The sequence below is a fragment of the Balaenoptera physalus genome (genome assembly GCF_965194825.1).
Source record: "Balaenoptera physalus genome assembly, chromosome: 8".
Classification (NCBI taxonomy): Eukaryota; Metazoa; Chordata; class Mammalia; order Artiodactyla; family Balaenopteridae; genus Balaenoptera; species Balaenoptera physalus.
Genome location: NC_138887.1, coordinates 71389350 through 71408312, shown reverse-complemented (window position 1 = coordinate 71408312; position 18963 = coordinate 71389350). Strand labels below are relative to the sequence as shown.

General features: G+C 41.9%; 2 protein-coding genes across 2 annotated transcripts in view; one reads left to right on the top strand and one right to left on the bottom strand.

The window, feature by feature from the left end:
- Positions 1-258: 258 nt before the first annotated feature.
- Positions 259-17302, bottom strand: SRI (sorcin). The gene is made up of 8 exons (XM_082472150.1): positions 17112-17302; positions 16151-16234; positions 14047-14116; positions 6805-6848; positions 5865-6012; positions 5522-5635; positions 4420-4478; positions 259-3449 (listed from the first exon to the last, which is right to left on the bottom strand). Exons 1-8 carry the CDS (start codon positions 17163-17165, stop codon positions 3423-3425), a joined length of 600 nt encoding a protein of 199 aa, XP_082328276.1. The 5' UTR covers positions 17166-17302; the 3' UTR covers positions 259-3422.
- The window catches only part of LOC309665542 (uncharacterized protein), a 406582-nt gene continuing 404891 nt past the window's right edge, over positions 17273-18963 (top strand). Inside the window, exon 1 of the transcript XR_014266485.1 lies at positions 17273-17362. The gene's annotated coding sequence lies outside the window, so the exon portion shown is untranslated. The remainder of the gene's footprint in view (positions 17363-18963) is intronic.

The window sequence follows — 18963 nt, the reverse complement described above, 5'->3', positions numbered from 1 at the left end:
AGGCAGTGGTGCTTATTTAATGAGTTCACCTGTGTCAGACTGTAAAGCACTGCACCTTGGATGGGCTCAGTTTAGGTCCATGAATTCACTGCCTAAAGAATTTTTGCACCTGGCCTTTTCATCATCTCCCCAGCAGCCCTTTCACCTACCCGTCTTTACCCCAGCACTTGGAACTTCCTTGCCTTCAGCTCCTAGTCTGCTGAGGAAAAAAGCAGTTCTAAGTAAAGTACTGTTTTAATGTGAGAAAAACAGAAGTCATTGACCAAGGGTTTGTACATTTATTATGAGATTAGAAAAATGGTGATTACATATAGCTCCATTTCTTCACTTTATAGTATTTTAGGCATATAATAATCCACTAAGAGAAACACTGAAATAGTAATACACTCAGCAAAGCCAAAGCAAAGTCTAGCTCAGAGATAGCAGAAGTTCTCGCTCACGTGCCGTTTCGCGGACTGACGGTACCGCCTGGGACATCACGCTGAAGTGGAGTCTAGACTTTTTGGCTCAATAGGAGTGAGAGCTCTGATTAATGAAATATGACTGCTGTGGTGCAAATCTATGCCAACTGTCCCCGGGGAAGCACAGGCCTCTTGTGGCCACGTTCCTATGGAAGTGCTCAGAGAGGGCTGTAAGTACTTTATAATCACAAATCTCTTGACACACCATGATAAAGCACTCATCCCCAAAATTAAAGTAAATCTTGAGTTGGGGTGATTTGAGGAACTTAATTCTCCAAATGACTGAAGTATTCAAGTTTGAGCTCACAGCTTTATTATGCTCCAACTAGATGCTCTAAGAAAAGTAGACCAAAAAACAGTTTTGAAGAAGGCGGTGAGGCTGCACCGGATGTATATAATGAGTGAAACAGAACCCACCATAAAACAGAAATAAGGCAACACAAGATTCACTTGTAATGAGGATTTTGGCTGTGTTAAAGAAAGAGGATGGATACGTCATGTTTGTCAAGGGGAAGGAAACTTTATAACTGTAGGACATACTGAAGACCAGGCTGTATGCTTTCAGAAAGAAACAGTGAAAGTAGAAGTGGAGGAGATAAGGATATCAATAATTAAAGCTGAGTTATTTCCAGAGACATAGTTTTGTAACACTTTAGCACTTACCCAAAAGCAACTTTAGAACCATGACTGATGCAACACAACCTTGGGACCTACCAAAGCAGTCAGATGGTGCAAAAATGGTGCATAACCTTTGGTCAGTAAGGGCCTTCTTCCTTACCACCTTAGTCACCCAGGAAATGACCATTTCCTTACACTATGATTTCCTCAGAGGATCCTGATGAATTTGAAGCCTCCAGGTGCTGGGACTCTGAAGGTGAGTTCCTTGTCTCCTGGTCCTCTGAGCCCCCATTAGTTCTCTTCTGGACAGCTCAGGCTCAAGCCAGGCTTTGTGACCTCACAGACAATATATCTGGAATGAAACCTAGGCTCACCATGAAATTAATAGAAAGCAGGTTGACTCACATTCTGAGATGTAGCCTGAGTGTGACTACATGACAGAAATACATAAGTTAGGGTTTAATAAATATTTGTTAAATGTATATATCTGTGTGTGTGTGTGTATGTATATATGGGGAGAGAGAGAGCGCGCACGCAATATTTGAAAAAAGTTAGTGGAATGAGGCTAAAGATGCTTAGAAAATGTTTTATTTTTCATTCGTTGACAACTAATTGATCATCTGAATGGTTACTCTCACATTGTGCCCTAAAATAAGAGATATTTTGCTGGCAGGGAGACTGATTTCATTGTTTTATCTGTTAAGCTCTTTTGCTAAAAAGAGCAAACCAGGCCAGCTTTAAATTTAAGAAACAGAAACATTATTGGTGCTTATCATGCCAACACTTTTTCATATTCAGACTACCCCAGGAGGCATGTATTACCTCCTTTCCAAGATGGGGAAATTGAGGCTCTGAGTTTATCTAAAATGATCAAACCACATATTTAGTAAGAGGCACAGCCAGCATTAGAATCCAGACCTTACTAGTACATGGTTTAAAAATTAAAAAAAAAAATGTCTTCCATTATAAATGTAATACTTGCTTGTCAGAGAATATTTGGAAGAGTAGCAGGAAGAAGGAAAATGAGCTCATAATTCTGACTTCCAGTGGAAGCCACATCAACATTTTTGTATACTCTTTCCAGTCCTTTTACTGTGTATATATATATATTGTAACATCTTTATTGGAGTATAATTGCTTTACAATGGTGTGTTAGTTTCTGCTGTATAACAAAGTGAATCAGCTATACATATACATATATACCCATATCTCCTCCTCTTGCGTCTCCCTCCCACCCTCCCTATCCCACCCCTCTAGGTGGTCACACAGCACCGAGCTGATCTCCCTGTGCTATGTGGCTGCTTCCCACTAGCTATCTGTTTTACATTTGGAGATATATATAATAAGTCCATGCCACTCTCTCACTTCATCCCAGCTTACCCTTCCCCCTCCCCGTGTCCTCAAGTCCATTCTCTACGTCTGTACTGTGTATATTTTTTAATGTAAGTGTGAACACATGGCATATCAAAATGGATGTATCACCATTTTAAAAATTAGCGTCTTCTGATTTTAAAAGGAAAGCACACACATTATAGAAAACTAGGAAAATACTGAAATGCATAAAGGGAATTAGTCACCTAGAATCCCATTAGCCAAAAATAACCACAGTTAATATTTTCATGTATTCCTTTAGTCTTTTCCTATCAATTTTCTGTTTTACATCGTTGAGCTCACAATGTTCAAGATTTTTAAGTATAGTTAGCAAAGGTCTGCATGGGTGATGACAAGAAGGAACTTGATGACAGGCAGTATTTGCCACTCAAATTATTCAACCAGTTTCCATTTATACAGCCATCAAAATACCTGTAAGCCTTTAAGCTTGTGTTAAGTTTCCACTCAGGAGATTCCTGACATGTATTACCAGGTTTGTTTTTTTGTTGTTTTTTTTGCATCCAAGTGGGTCTAAACCATTTACATGACGAGAATACTCCACACATAAAGCTTTCAATACCACGTAAAAGCCCTTCTAAAAGAGGGACGACAACAGCTGTAGTCTGATGAAAAGGTTTTAGTAGCTTACAATGAAAAATACATAATGTGCCTTAAACAATTTGCACACTTAAATTTACGTAAAAGGGGCTTAGCAAGAAAATAAGGCATGATTAACAATGGCTCAAGGAAGTTCTAAATGGTGTTTAACTGACCGGATCTGATATTAATAACATTCCAAAGAATATATTATCAAAACTAAAAACTTCAGTTGTACATAAAGTAATAAACCTTTACAACAGCTGTTAAGGAAAAGTGGCTGTGTAAGTTTGCACACAATTACCAAAGGCAAAGAGCAAAGGAGAACTCCAGTCGGAATGAATGTGGATTATCTTCATAGGTCTTCCTCCTGATTTAAACACTCATGACGCACTGAATGAACTGAAAGAGAAAAATCAGCGTTACACTGCAGACCTCAGAACACAGAATACAGCCTAGCTTACTTTCAGGCAGCTTACCTTTTGGTATTCTCATTTGAATTGTGGATTAAAAAAAATCCTTTTCAAAATAGGAGTAAATGATGAGTGGAAAGGTTCATTTTTTGAAGGAAGCAGTCTAATATATAAAACCCAATGGGTTTCTCACATCAAAGCTTCTTACAAGAAGCTGATCTTACCCCAATGGACAAAGAATTATTTAAATTCCAAATAATATCTTACTCTAGACATGGTCATGATCAAAGGCACCTACTCACAAGTAACAGTACAGTTTATACCATTCTATCCCATGGGGAACTTCAGAACTGCAGTCTTACCCCACTATTCTACCAGACTGCCTTTAAAACGGTTTATTCCCTTAAAATCTGCTTTATTAAAATAAATTCTAGCATGCCAGTATATGGATGCACAGAAACAGAATATCTGACCCTTCCCTTGCAAATCTGAAACCTGAGTGTAGAAGCATCAGTATTTGCTGTGAAATGTTTGCTTCACCACCAAACACACAGCAACAGACTCTGCCTTTGCTCTCAGTTTTCTTTTGCATTCTTCCAACACCATTGAGGCCCTGGGCACTGCTAATTCCTGCAGCATTCCTGCAAGGCCGGGCTGATTACCCCTCTTTCAGGGAAAATGGAACTTGGGTCAGGACTTTCAGATATTCCTTAAGTGGCCCTTCTGAGGCCAAAGCCTATGCACTTTCTGCTCTACAGGCCACCTCTCCGTCCTTGGAAACAGAGCGGGACTGTGGCCTGAGAAGTTAATGCACACTGAAGAGAACACACCTTTAAGCAGAAGAAATAAACAGGTTTACACACAAGCCTTTTTAAAGTGTACTCATAACTGCAGCAGCTGCTAAACCGAAAATATGTGCATTTTTGTATTTTGTCAGTTCCAAATTTACTGAGACTTACATCATCATATGGGAAATTCACAACACCTTGCTGAGCAGTATCCCGTCTTCGAAAGCTGTCTGTAAAACACCACAGTAAAATTTATGAGTTTTTTTTTAAGCATCTTATCTGAAATCATAATAGTTAATTATGTTGGCACTGGGTTCAAAATGCAGTAACATTTAAATTGTACAACCAGCCAGCATAAACAAAAGACCAAAGCAAAGAAACCAACTGTACCAACATGAATAGATTTAATATGCAACCAAATAACACAACGTGCAGAAGTTGGCCAACTGTCTTTCTCAACATGGAGCTGGAAGAAAACGCCTCATCCCAAAGTCAGTAAAAGCTGCACTGACTTCCAAGACCATTCCTTAATTGTGATGGAAGCACAGAATTTCCGACTTCTTAATAACATAGATATTGCTTAATTAGGAAATAGATGGATGGAGTCCTTAATATCACAAACAGCTGTGATCAGATATTCCACCCATTTGAGCTCTGTCCTATTAAATGAAAAGGATTTACTTTAATAAGAAAATCCACCCTCAAATTTGTGTCAGGATGCAACAAAATCATAAAACCAGATATTAAAAAGGGTAAAAAGCTAAAGAGAGGAACGAAACCAGAAAAAAAATACAAAAGAAAGAAAAAGAATAGAGGGGAGAGAAAAGTAGAGATTATTGATACAGCTACATTTAAGAAGGACATCTGAAACAGAGACCACCATTTTAAATCTTTCCAACAGGAGGAAACAGGAAAGAGCTACCAATGGGTAATTTTACTTTTTTCAAGAATTTCACATTCTAGGGAGAAATCACAGAATATTGCTCACACTCTGATCAAAAACATATCAGTTAGCTTGTTATGTTTTGGAACATTTTAGTAAAGTTTAGTTAGGATTTTTTTTGGCCACGCCGCTGGCTTGGGGGATCTTAGTTCCCCGACCAAGGATCGAACCTGGGCCCTCAGCAGTGAGAGCATAGCGTCCTCACCACTGGACCACCAGGGAATTTAGTTAGGATTATTTTAACGGCAGGTTGCTTAGTAATGTGAAAAAAATTTCTAAGACAACAGTTATTCTGCCAGACATGCTTAATAGTGATCTCAAAGGACACACCTGTTAGAGCTCGCAGCTTGACGCAGCAGGCGATGTAATCATCGAAGGTGATCTTTCCATTGGTGCTATATCGTTTTGCAATTGAATTCACAGCCTGGGGACTCAACCTAAATCCTGAAAGGAAGAAAAATCATCCAGCAAAAAAAAAAAATCAAGGATTACAAGAAGACCATTAAAAATAATCAAGCCCCCCCAAATTTTTAGGGCTGAGGGCTCATTTAAATTATGAATATGCACTACTTCTACAAATAGAAACCACCTTCATGTAGCACTTAGTTTTAGAAATTAAAAAAAAAAAATTACTTCTACCAATGAACAGAGAGGTGGAGTCAGTCATACCCACCCATTGTTGTCAGGGCCTTCTGCAATTCCTGGGGATCCACTGTTCCACTCCTGTCGCTGTCAAAACTGATAAAGTGTTGTCTCCAGCCGTTTAGTACAGCCCAGAGTTCTTTAAACTCGTTGAAACCCATTGTGCCTGACATATCTCTCTGAACTGTAATCAAGGATTAGTGCCTCTTTATTTTGCAACATTTTCTAATGATTAAATCAAAGATCGAGGATAAGGGAATTTAATATTCTTTCTGCTGAAAAGGTTAAAAATGTTATACATTCCTTTGGACATGATAGGACAAGAGACTAATGATATAATAAAAAGGGCCTATGGAGAAAAAGCGCTGAGGTACCTATTTCCCCTGGGGAAAAAAGATAATTGATATGATGTGATTACAAGGAAATAACGAGGCCATTGTGAGCCACCTGTCACAACCAAACTGGGCTGCACTTTGTGGGTGGCCCAGGCTATGCTGCTTGTCCTTCTGTCCGGGGTCCTCTTTAGCCCTGACACTCCCTTGGTAAGCCCTCCCAGACCCACTGTTTTCACGTTTGGAAAATGAGGTGGGATGAAAGAACCATACCATCAGCACTAGCTAAACTAGTCTTACAACCGTGATGTGAAAAATCCCATTGCTTGAAGGCCAGGTTTGAATCATGCAGGGCAATCAGTGTCACGGTGAAAAAGCCTCCCTGACTGCTCCGGTTTCTATACTTGTTTGTCTTTGATGCTCCCCCAAATTCTTAAATAACGAATGTTTTACTTACTAAACTTGCTTCCTTTTTCACACCAAATACCACCTTGAAAGCTAATGATTTCGGAAAACTTTTTTGTGGTCGTTTGTCACTTTGTGTTTACCGGGTATTAATCCTTAGATGAATTCCTTCAGGAAGGATTTTTTTTTAATCCAGAAAAAAATACTCTAGGCCACAATCAAGGTAAAGGATACATCCAGCATTGAAACCATAAGCCGGCAAGTCTCCAGGTTAAAAGCTGTTAAATCAAGAAAAGTACATACATATTAATACAATTTCAAAAATTCATATTACATTGGATACGTTCAAATTAATTAGAAATGTGATTATTTATACACTTTTATTTTTATATGCTGCTCAATCTACATGGAACTAAATTCATGGAGCTTTGAAGTAGATTTTTTTTTCCAGCTAGATAGGATTCCATCCAGAACCCAAATTTGATTTTAACAACTTTAATAGAAATCTTTTAAAAAAGTTTTGCATAGTACTGTTAATATTTTTAGGTGTGATTTATGGTTTTGAAATTGGGGGAAAAAAAGTGTCCTTATCTTTAAGAAAAGTATACACTGAAGTTATTTGTAGGTGGAATAAATGTTAAGAGATCTGGAATTTGCTTTAAAAGAACATGGGCAGGATTATAGATAAAACAAGAATGGCAACACATTGATAACTGTTGAAGCTGAGTGATGGGGGTATACAGGAGTTCACTGTATAATTACCTCTATTTTTGGATAAGCTTAAACTTTTCTCTAACATAGTTTTTAAAAAGTATTATATTCTTTCTTGCCTTTGAAACTGTAATATAGTGAGTTCAACTCACCATAATGAACCACAATTTATTATTATCCACCATGGTGAATGGGAGGGTTGGGTTGCTTTGTTCCTACTCACAATTGACTCTAGCTGGTTTTGCTAGCTCTGAGTCTGATCATTTGTCTTTCTTTGTTTTCCCTTTAATGTCAGACACTGAATGGTCACCTCCTACCCCAAACAGCCTATGGCCTCTTTTCATAGACAATAAGATAAATACGCTTGCTAGAACTGTGTGTTAAACAAGAGCATTCTGGACTAAGACCTGATGACCACTTAGTGATGGCCACTGTTCAGAAACCTTTTTAGTTTACTTACAGTTCAAGGGTGTTCTGAGGGCATTTCCATACCTCACTTAGACAGCCAAGCTAGAATACACTTATTGGTTAATGGCCTACTGGTACTCTAAGCATTAATAAATTTAAAATAAAGAATTCCTTGCACCTTACCAATGACTTTGAGGAAGTATTCTGAGGTACAAAGAAGCTGTAAAACTAGAAGGAAGAAGTGACAAGGGTCACGTGGTCAAAGCTAGCATAAATTTGACAAGTTTGTTAAGATGCACACAGAACGTTTTTTATAGCTGTTACTAGCTTCATTTTTATCTCTAACAAAAGTGAATTTAAAACACAACTAAGCTAACTCTTATTACTGTAATGTCTCCAAACATTACAAACTATAGGTTTTCTACTTTTAATAGATTCCTCTGTTTGGCATATCCCAGAACCCTGAAATAAAAGGTTGGGGACTATTTCTATTTTGGTCCTTCAATCTCCATCTGATCCACAGAGACAATTCTCTGAGGTGAGAGGAGGCAACACTTTTCTACACTTTTGAGAAAGAGTTGGTTGGTTCTTCATTCTGATTTTTAAGTTGTGTGGAGGTATGAAGTCTGTCTAGTGGAGACCAGAGGTTCTCAACCCTTGGGTGCTTATCAGAATCACCCAGAGGCTTTAAAAGATCCTGACACCTGGGCTGCACCACAGAACGATTATTATTATTTTTTCAGCCTTATTGAGATATTATTGACATATAACATTGTGTAAGTTTAAGGTGTACATTGTAATGATTTTCTATACCTATATACTGCAAAATGATTACCATAATAAGGCTAATTAACACACATCCATCACCTCACATAGCTACCTTTTGTGTGTGTGGTGAGAAGTTTTAAGATGTACTCTCTCAACAACGTTTGTTAAGTATAGTCACCACCACCACAGAACAATTAAATCAGAATCTGACTGTGGGACTCAGGCATTAGTTTTGTTTTTCTTTTTTAAAGCTTCTCAGATGATTCTAGTGAGTAGTCAAGATTGAGACCACTCTTCTACTCAAAGTGTGATTCCTGGACTAGCTGTTATTAATATCACCTGGGAGCTTTTGTTTCTTCTGTTTTTTTCTTTTCGTTTTTCTTTTTGTGGTTTGATGGTGTATGGTCAGGCCACTCAAGATGGCTGTCCTCTTGCTCTCTGTACGTCCGCTGCCCGACCAGGGCCTGCGTCACCTCTACCCCACGCACAGGACTGGCCTTCCTACGTACTTGCCCTGGGCCCCAGCTGGTGATTGTTCTTATCGAAGGGGCGTGAGTGCCCCTCTGCTGGCTTCCCTGGTAACGAATGAGCCCACCTGAGGTAACCCCGCCTTGTAACTGGCAGTCTCCCCTTCCCCTCTGGAGTGAAGCCTGCTGCCAGGTCCTGCCGGCCTTCTGCTGCACACGGTGGGGTGCCGCTCCAGGACCTGGCTTCAGACGTGTAAGCTCCCACGTCTGTTAAACCACTGATGTCTCTGTAGCTGACTCCGGGCTCTTTCTTCGGTCTTAAAACTGGGCAAGCGCAGGCCTTGTAACAGATGGTTTTCTTTTGTATTACACTTGTGTTCAGTTCTTTTTGGTTTTTGTGAATCTACTGTATGTTTTTGATTTGTGGTTACCCTGTTTTTCAAGTATGTTAACCCACTACTATATCTAGTTTCTTTAGACTGATAGTCATATAGGCTCAAATACATTCTGAAAAAAAAACACACATTTTCTTACTGTCCTCCCCCACATTTTATGATTCTGATGTCCTTTTACATCTTCACGTTTATCCTTTTGCTCTTCATTGCAGTTATCACTGCTTTCAAAAATATTTTGGGGATTTTTTTTTTTTAATCTGGATACTGGCTTATTTAAATGATTTACTTTCCAATTGTGCTTTTCTCTTGCCTATAGATTCTTGCTTCTTTTCTATTTAGACAAGCCCTTTCAATATATCTTTTAGGATATGTTTAGTATTGCTGTATTCTTTTAGTTTTTGCTTGTCTGAGAAATTGTATCTCTCTCTTACTCTAAATGATAATCTTGCTGGGTAGAATATCCTAGTTCGCAGGGTTTTCCCTTTCAAGACTTTGAATATATCATGCCACTCCCTTCCGGCCTGCAAAGCTTCTGCAGAGAAATCAGCAGATGGCCTTATGGGTGTTCCCTTGTAATTAACTCTTTGTTTTTCCTCACCTGGGAGCTTTTAGAACTGCAGCATCTCAGCCCTTAACATAAACCAACAAAATCAGAATCTGCGCTTTTAACAAGATCCCCAGGGGATATATAGTCACATTAAAGCAGCTGGTTCAACCTGGACCAGCAGGCCCGGAAACCCGTTTAGAGATGCAGATTCTCAGGTCTCACCCCAGATCCTAATGAGAAACGCTAGAGCAGGCCCGGCAATCTGGTTTCAGCAAACCTTCCAGGTGACGCTGCAGCTGCTGCAGTGTAAGGACTGCTGCTCCAGAGGGCCTGACAACCACAGGACAGCGCCAACCACAGGACACGGCCAGCTGTGTTTGGATGTAAAGCGAGGCTTCTGGCGGCCAGGAAGCAGCCAGTCCCTGTCTCCCAGGTCTATGAATGACACCATTACCCACTCAGCCCCCTGAGCCAGAAACCTGGGCAAGTCCACAATTCCCTCTCCCTTGACATTTGATCACCTTCTGAACAGCCTTAGGACCCATCCAACTCCAGTCCCACTGTCCTATCCCCAGTGTAGTCAGCACTTCTCTCATCTGTTTGACTCCAAGGGCCACCTAACTGGTATCCCTGACTCCCCACGTTCCCCACACCCATACTCCCCAATTTGGTCTTTCTCGCACAGCCAGGGTAATAGGTGCTCTTCTACTTAAGACCCAGTGGAGGTGTTCCACTGCCCTCAGGATGAAGTCCAAACACCTTAATTGGCATATAAGGTCACACACATATTTTCTCAGTTCAGCTCCTTTCCTACTGTTCATTCAACCCCATAAGCTATCTCTGGTCAATTTCTCTCAGTTCCTTGATTGAACCATCCTCCCTCTCATCTCTGGGTACACACTGTTCTATTTGCCCAGCACACAGCTTCCCTACCTCACTCACTTCTTGGTCTGCATCATTTCTGCTCAACTTTCATTTCTCCTCAGTTGAGGTATTGATTCTGCAAGGAAAACTTTCCTGACCTCTGTCTGGGTTACTGGCCCCTCTGATGTGACCCCACAGCTTACAGTAAAAGGTAAACCCGTCACCTACCCCAGCGCTTTGCACCGTGTTCCCCAGGCACTGTTGGCGCTTGCAGACCCCAGCACCTACCACGTGGTAGGTGTCCATTAGAAATGTGTTGGTTGGCCAAATGAATGAACACGTGAGACTGAATTCTCATCCCTATGCAGGAAGCTGTATACCCCTCTCAAAGAGCCTAAGGAGGATATGGGTTTTAAACGGACTCTTCTGATTTTCACTGATACTTAAAAGTAATGTATAATCCCTTAGGTAAATATCAGTCTTTCTTAAGTCAAAATTCAAATATGGGTATATGATTTTTCCATTTTAGGAAGTCTTCCATACTCATTAATTCATCAAATGCCTATTAAATATTCATTATGTGCAGGGCTCAGGGTACCAGGGACATTGGAGATACAAACGTGACACTGGAACCTGGCCCAGCTGACAGTCTGAAGTTAAAGATAAGTCATGTGCACAAGGTAGAGGATGGTAAGCCATAATGGAGGCACCCAAAACTACCAGATGTTGAGGAGAGGCTCCTTCTTGGTAAGAAAGACTTCATAGAAGAAGCAGCATTTAACCCAAGTTTTGAACAACAGAAAAGACTGGGGACATCTGGCGACAGCCACGTAGAGCTAGGGACCTGCATAAGCACAGAGAGAAGCAGTGAAGTCCGGACGGGCAAAGGAAGTGGGAGAAGTTACCGTTAGATGAGGCTGCATCACTGAGGAGACGGAATTCCTGCGAGGCTGTCTGTCTAGCTTTTGTTTTATATGGGCACCATGGAGCTCCTCAGGATTTTTAGAGGAGGAGAGTGACAGGTTAGAGCTCTTCGCCAGGGAGAACAGAAATCTGTTCCTCTTTTGTGAGAGGACTGAGAAGGGAGGGAATGAGGTAGGCAGTGAACAAAACAGAAAAGTCACCATTCTGGGCAGTTCCAATGAGTTAGAACACTGACGTCTAATAAGTTTGGGTGAGGAGAACCCTTGTTCAATTTTAATAGTGTTTTTTTCCCCCAGAAAGAGCTTTTACTAATGCTAATCCTATTTTAAATAATTTCAAAAGAATCTTTGTTATAATTTTATCTGGACTCTCTTTTCTCCTGTTCATTCTGCTAAAATACCTCAAGGACCTTTTCTTCTAGTGGAAATCCACAATGTAACAGACCTAGCAGGAAAATCCCACCTGCAGTTGTTTCTCTCAACCTTACCACAGAGGAACAACTACTACACTCGAGGAAGAAAGAGCAACTTCCCTCATCAGCGCCACCTCTAGGCATGACTACTCCCTCTTAAACTGGTTAAGAAGGTGCCATAGGTTTCTCTGTCCCCCCTGCCATCCCTAGACCCCGTCCGCACCTTCTGGCTTGGAAGCTGGGTTGAAAAGACCAATGGCTGTATAACTTCTGCATTACAACACTCACTCTGACATCTCACAACCAAGATGGTTTTGTGGTTCATTACAGCCTCCATAACCAGATGACAGCAAGCAAATTAATTCAATCACATATCCAGATGATTCAGGATATGTCTTTTCTATAACTCGGTGATCTAAGATCATTAGTAAATGCAGCTTTCTCAAATGAAATTTTTAAAAGGACCGCTCTCCAAGGATATACTGCCCACTTTGTTCGATTTGAAAACCGGCCACACCTCTTCTACTGAAAGGGTGTAGAGTAATAGTCTATGTTGTGACATGGCTCACTTCTGTAAACTCTGCTATTAGACCTTCTTTGTTCACCAGCTCCAATTGCTTGAGGTTAACAACTAACGATTTAAAGGTATTGCCTACAATAGTTAAAAAAAAAAAAAAAAATCCCTCATCTAGAAAAGGGCTTCTTTTGTTTAGGACCAGGGTAGATGACAGAAATGCAAAAGGTTTCTCTTTTGTATTAATTCCCACAACTAGGAAATGTTAATTGGATACTGAAGTCATAAAACAAAGGATGATTAAAAATGGATATGCAAGTAGTTTAAAAAGAGAGCCACCTAGTAACTGTGCCATATCAAACAGTCAAAAATGGCCACTACGGGTCCTCAAGTGTGAATTCTAGTGTGAATGTTGTTTTTTTTTTTTTTCTTAAGGGATCTTAGTCCCCAACCAGGGATCGAACCCGGGCCCACCGCAGTGAAAGCACCGAGTCCTAACCACTGGACCGCCAGGGAATTCCCTAGTTTGGGTGTTCTAATTCACAGCTTCCTGGGAAGTTGAGGCTTCGATCTGACGTCCTGTCTCAACTAACAACTGGCAGAGAAGGTGGTAGGTCACGTACATTAGCCAAGACACTCTTCTCTGTCATGGTCAAGACATGATTTGAAGGGAAGCATGCGGCATGTGTGGGATGCAGCATCTTGGCAGGAGTTCCGTCTCTGCAGCTCATGCGGAGTCAAAGGCAGGAAGCAGGCGTACGTAGGGGGCAGTCTGTGGGGGACTGGGGGTGGCAGGAAGGAGAACTGCTCTAAAGAGTTCAGGCTTCAGGAAGGGCACGTCTTACTCAGCCTGACGTAGAAAGAGGAAAGGCCTGGCGGGCGTCAAGGTGAGCCTGCATGCTGCCCGGAGCTGAGACCAGGAGTGCAGAACTGGCTCCTTGAGGACTAGGGGTTGGGGACCAGGCGCCGGGGAAAAGGGAGGGTAGGACCAACTACTCAGAACTAGGCGTGCAGGACAGGCCACTCTGGGACCAGGTGCACAGGACCGGCCACTCAAAGCCCTGAGTGCCACCAGGCTCAGAGACAGAATAAGCTCTTGGCAAACAGCAGTGCATGTTAGCTCCTATCATTAACGACACCTGACCTGGTGGATTTCATTTCAGCACCTTACCTCCTTTTCTGAGGAGGCCACATAGACTGTCATTGGTTTGAATGGTTCCAGATACATGGAACCCAAATCCAAGACACCCACTAAACCGGTGGGTGGTGTGGAATGATTCAGTAAGAACTGTTTTCAAATTAACATTCTGAAATACAAAAGAACCAACCGAATTCAGCTTTTGAAATTCTTAACTTTGCTGGATCAGAAAAGCTCAGATTCCTGGAAGGCTATAATAATCACAAGTAACGTCTGAAATATGAAACACAAGAGTATTTCTAGAGACACTTTGGGGCTCCTAACTTACGCTTGTATCCTCCAGCAATGCCCGACTGTGTCAGGCATCTCTGCAATTCATCAGCATCTATTTGTCCATCCTTTAAAAAAAAAAATAGGAAAAGGAATCACAATCATGATTTGTACTTTCTAGTTCTTTGTTTACATTCAGTATTCAGTGTAGCAATAATGGTAAAGAAAATGAATATTATCATGCATGAGAGTTTTTTTAAAGGGATGCCTGCCAAAAGTAGAAAGACAAATTGTTAAGGCCTCTTCCACAAATGTATAATTAGGGCCATAAACAAAAAATACATTTCTTAATACCTAGGTAAAGTGGGCACTCAATTTCAGGCTTTATTTTAAATAATCATTACACAAGAATTAACCAAGTCTGCTTACACCTATACTTTAGAGGAAATGATGAAAAGGTATTGGTAATACTAAATTCCCGAATTAGACTTGGCATAAATGTTCTCAGGTATAAGGTTCCTCTTTTAATAAAACAGTGAGGTGAATTCAGTTTCTTCCACTGAGACATGATATTTTTAAATGTATGAATAAAACTAGTTTCTGTCTTGAACTACTCTCAGTCTGAGCTAGGAATCTGCCAAAGCAAGCATTTTAAAATAAAATTATTTATGTAGTTGATTAAAAGTCTTATTACTCTTTCTAGCTTGTTTTTTTGTCAGGGTGTGTGGGGAGCAGGGTACACAGATGACATCAGTAAATGAAAAGTCTGGTTCCCACAGAAAGCGTCCTCTGTGATCACCTTTGCTTATGATGTGATGAATTGTTTTCTTTGGATCACGATTATACCTGGGAGACAGGTTCTTCGTGCTTATTCACTGGCTGACCTAGGTCAGAACTAGATAACATGTTATTTTTAGGGATTTTAAAATAAAATACCTCAATCCTCAAGTCCATGACTATTATATGTTCTAGACGAGGGGCATGATCAATAATGTGAAACCCGATGGACATGCTGCTGCAGGCGGGGGCTGCTGAAAGCTAAGCAGGGGGGGTCACTTACATGGCTGCAGGCACAGGCAGTCTAAGAATAAGGAGTCTTGAGCTTTGCTGTGTCTTGTGGTTTCAAAGATACTGATCACTAACAGATGAAGCAGATACTTAAGGGGCAGCTCTTTCAGTTTTAGACTCAATTTTCCAGTGTTTCTCAAACGGTATTTCTTAGAGTGCTATTCTAAAAGGTGGTTGTAGGTTGTTATTCCATAATAGTCTAAGGCATTTTCACATTAAGATTGTGTTATTTCTAGCTTTTGATCAAAACAAAGCTAAGCTGAATTCATAAGCACAGACACCCCCTCTGGACATGTTTGGGTTATACCAACAGTCTATTTACCATATACATTCAGTGACCTGGGAGCTGGGGAAGGGGCCTCCCTCAAGATGCACTACCGCCTGTCATATGACTTAGAATGTAAAGAAGTGAATGGTCTTGGGGTGCTGACCTTAATTCTCTCTCTGGGTCAATAGACCACAATACCTAATAAGGACATGGAAGAGCTGACCTAGTAACAGCATCTGCATCAAAGAGGAACTAAACTGTTCAGAAGATTAACTTCCTGGTAGTAAGAAAAATATAGTACCTTTCTTATTTTGAAGCTGGTGGGTTTTTACCATAAATACCTATTTCCTAAGGGGGTCACTGATTAACAACCAAACTCTACCCAAAGAAAGTGTCCCCTAGAATCTGGCTACAGAATTACTAGTACCACATGCTTTTAATTGTACAAAGAAGGGTTTAATGTTCAGCAGATCTGGTATTTCTTCTCTGGAAACCACTATGGACCCTGACAATTCAGTTGTAAAGACATCTTTCTACCTTACATATCTTCAAAGCACACTTATACTAGCCTGTTCTGTTGAATCTGACCCTAATTCAATCACAAGTTTAGTGCTGAATGTAACATAAACACAAGTAACCCTTTGATCTAATTTGTTCTGAATATTCAAAAATAAGTAACTGCCTATGAACTTCTTTTTTTTTTTTTCTTGTGGAGAAGCAAAGGAATTCTTTTCCAGAGGAAAGGCTGTTTTTCTGTGCCACTATAACAAAGGTTAATACAAATGTAGAATCTGACAGTCCTTTAATGTTAAAGGGAAAAGCTAACCTGTCCAGCTACAGCAGCAAAGTAACCATACAGCGGATCCTGAGTTTGTCCGGGAAACGCAGGCCCTCCGGGAGCCCCTCCATACTGTAAGACAGGAAACAAATGCATCATTCCGCTGACCAAGTTTTATTCTTTCACCACTGAGTGCCTCATGCAAAGCCAGGCAATTGCCAGGCCTTCGCTGTCAGTCGTTTGCCACCAGGAACTCTCTACCTGCAATCATTCCTCCTCTTTCTCCGATTCTCACCCCGTTATAATTTAAAAACCGGCAGCTAGGGTCAAAATGAGTAGTCTTGACAGTGACATCAGTGTAAGTGAAGCAACTTTACAAATCCCCGTTAACCCGCAGGCTACTGAGATAAACGCAACCTGGTCATGCAACTTACATTTTTCTAGCGTTTATGGTATTTTTAAAGCGTTTTGAGACAGGTGTAGCCTCGGGAGGGGTGAGGTGTGTCAAGGCGAGGGAACTTTCTCTTTTGGAAACAGTTCCCACGACGACGCGCATCCCTGACGCAGGGCGAGGCTGCCTTCCTCCCGGAGGTCTTTGACTCTAACGGACTTTCCCTGACTTTCCTGTTTTTCCCACTTTCTTTCAGAGAGGGAGAAGTGGACCGCAGGACCATTCTAGATTAAAATGGCTGTTGCTCTCAGGAAAGGCGGAGAGGAAGGCAACACCCCATGTGCACGATTTCACGCCGCGTATCCGGGAGTCACAGGGTGGGCTTCTTGGGTCAAAACCACCCGTGCCCCGGCCCCGCGCAGCCAGCCGGGGGGAGAAGGGACAGAGGGAAAGTGGGCGCTGGAGACAGAGGCCGGTCGGCAGGGGCCCGGGGCGAGGCGGCTGGCAGGGCGGGGGGGCCCGGGAGCCGCCCCCGCGCAGTCGCCACGTGTGGCCTCTCGGCGCCCCCGGCGTCCAGGGGTCGTACCCCGGCCGCGAGCCCGGGCGGGCAGCACTCACCCCGCCTGCGTAGTAGCCGCCGCCGCCGGCGCCAGGGTGCCCGGGGTACGCCATGCTGCCCTCTGTGCCGCAGCCCTGCGCCTCCCGCCTCCCCGCCGCGGCCGCCTCGGGCCGCACCACCGGAGCCCACGGGGGACGCGCTTCAGGCCCGCCGGCCCTGCCAGGCTCCACTCCCGACCCCTCGCCCCCTCCTGCGCTCCGCCCGGTCTTTGGTGTTTTATGTACTCAGGCCCTGACGAATCGGAAGTCCGGTAAGTGACTTCAGACCCGCGATACAATTCGCACCGGGGACTCTCCTCCCTTCGAAACGAATGGCACGTTCCGACACTAACCCAGTTCCCGGGGTATTCTTTTTCTCTTCCTGCTTGGACATCTTCTGTTACGCTTTTTATTTTAAATAACTTTACTGGACAGGCCTACGGGCTCTAAGCAGAGTGCGGTATTGGGGGAAGGGGCTGAAGGCTTTAGGGCAGCTCTTAGATGCTTTCGGGGAAAGGAGACCTCGTCGAAAAATCAAAATTTGAAAGCGCCCTCGGGAAACAGGAATAAACTTGAGGAACAGAGAGCTGGGGAGCGTTGGCTGGCGTTTGCACGTATCACTGAACAATAACGGCGTGTTTCCTTGCTAGGAGACACTGTCATCTCCTGGCTAAGCTGGGTGTGACTCGGCTATGGCCTGGGGAGTATAGAGAGCATTTACTGGGCAGGGCAGCCTCGCCCAGATTGTTATTAGAAATTGAGTTGTTTGAATTATCTGGATGATTTAGGCAAAACAATCCCATTCTCCGAAATTACTCAGCTACTTTTTATGCAAGAAAAGTTTAGCACAAGCTGAGAGTGTGCTGGTAAATATTCAGGAGGGTGAGAGAGCTGGAACTTGGAACTTCACTCAGTTGATTCAGGAAACGGTTTTCTTTACTTCACACAGTTTTCTTTTTCCTAAACAATTTGAAGCAATTCAGATGTGAGATTTTTGTTTAGTTTGGTTTCATGTAATTTCAGTCACGCAGAATGTTTTTCTGAATTTTAACGTTTTAAGAAATGCAATAATGAGCAAGATTCGCAGTATTTGCTATGGAGCTTGCACAGAAAAATTGAATGAGTCATGAACGTTTAACAAATATTGGCGCACCCGCTGTGTGAGGTACTATGCTTGTTCACCGTGGTGAACCGGGTTCCTCCATACTGAGTTCCTTGTCTGTGTTCTCACTAGGGTCGTTGTTTTCCTCTTATGTATAAACTTCCGTCTCAGGTCCGCTTTTTGGATACCCAAATGCTAAAAGCCAAAGTCCTGAATTGTGAGAAAATTCTAATAGTCCCTATTGTCTTGTATCAAATAAACTATATATTACTTGCTTTGTGTTTGATTCAGGAAGTTGATTACTGTTTTCAAATACCACAGCCATCATCAACGTAGATTAGACATATGAGTCCTTTGGCCTATGTGGAGTTTTTGGGTTTTTTCTCCCTACTATTTTTTATTGTGGTAAGAGCACAACATGAGATCTACCCACCGAACAAATTTTTAAGTGTACCATGCACTTTTGTTAAAAGCATGCAGTGTTATACAGAAGATCTCCAGAACGTTTCCCCTCACATGACTAAAAATCTATACCAGTGAACAACTCCCCATTTCCTCCTCTCAGCCCCTGGCAACCACCATTCTACTTTGTTTCTATGAGTTTGACTACTTTAGATGCCTCATATAAGTAGAATCATGCAATATTTGTCTTCTTGTGATTGACTTGTTTCACTTAGCATACTGTCCTTGAAGTTCAATCGTGCTGTAGAATATGATAGGATTTCCTTCTTTTTTAAGGCTGGATAACAATGCATTGTATGTATATACCAC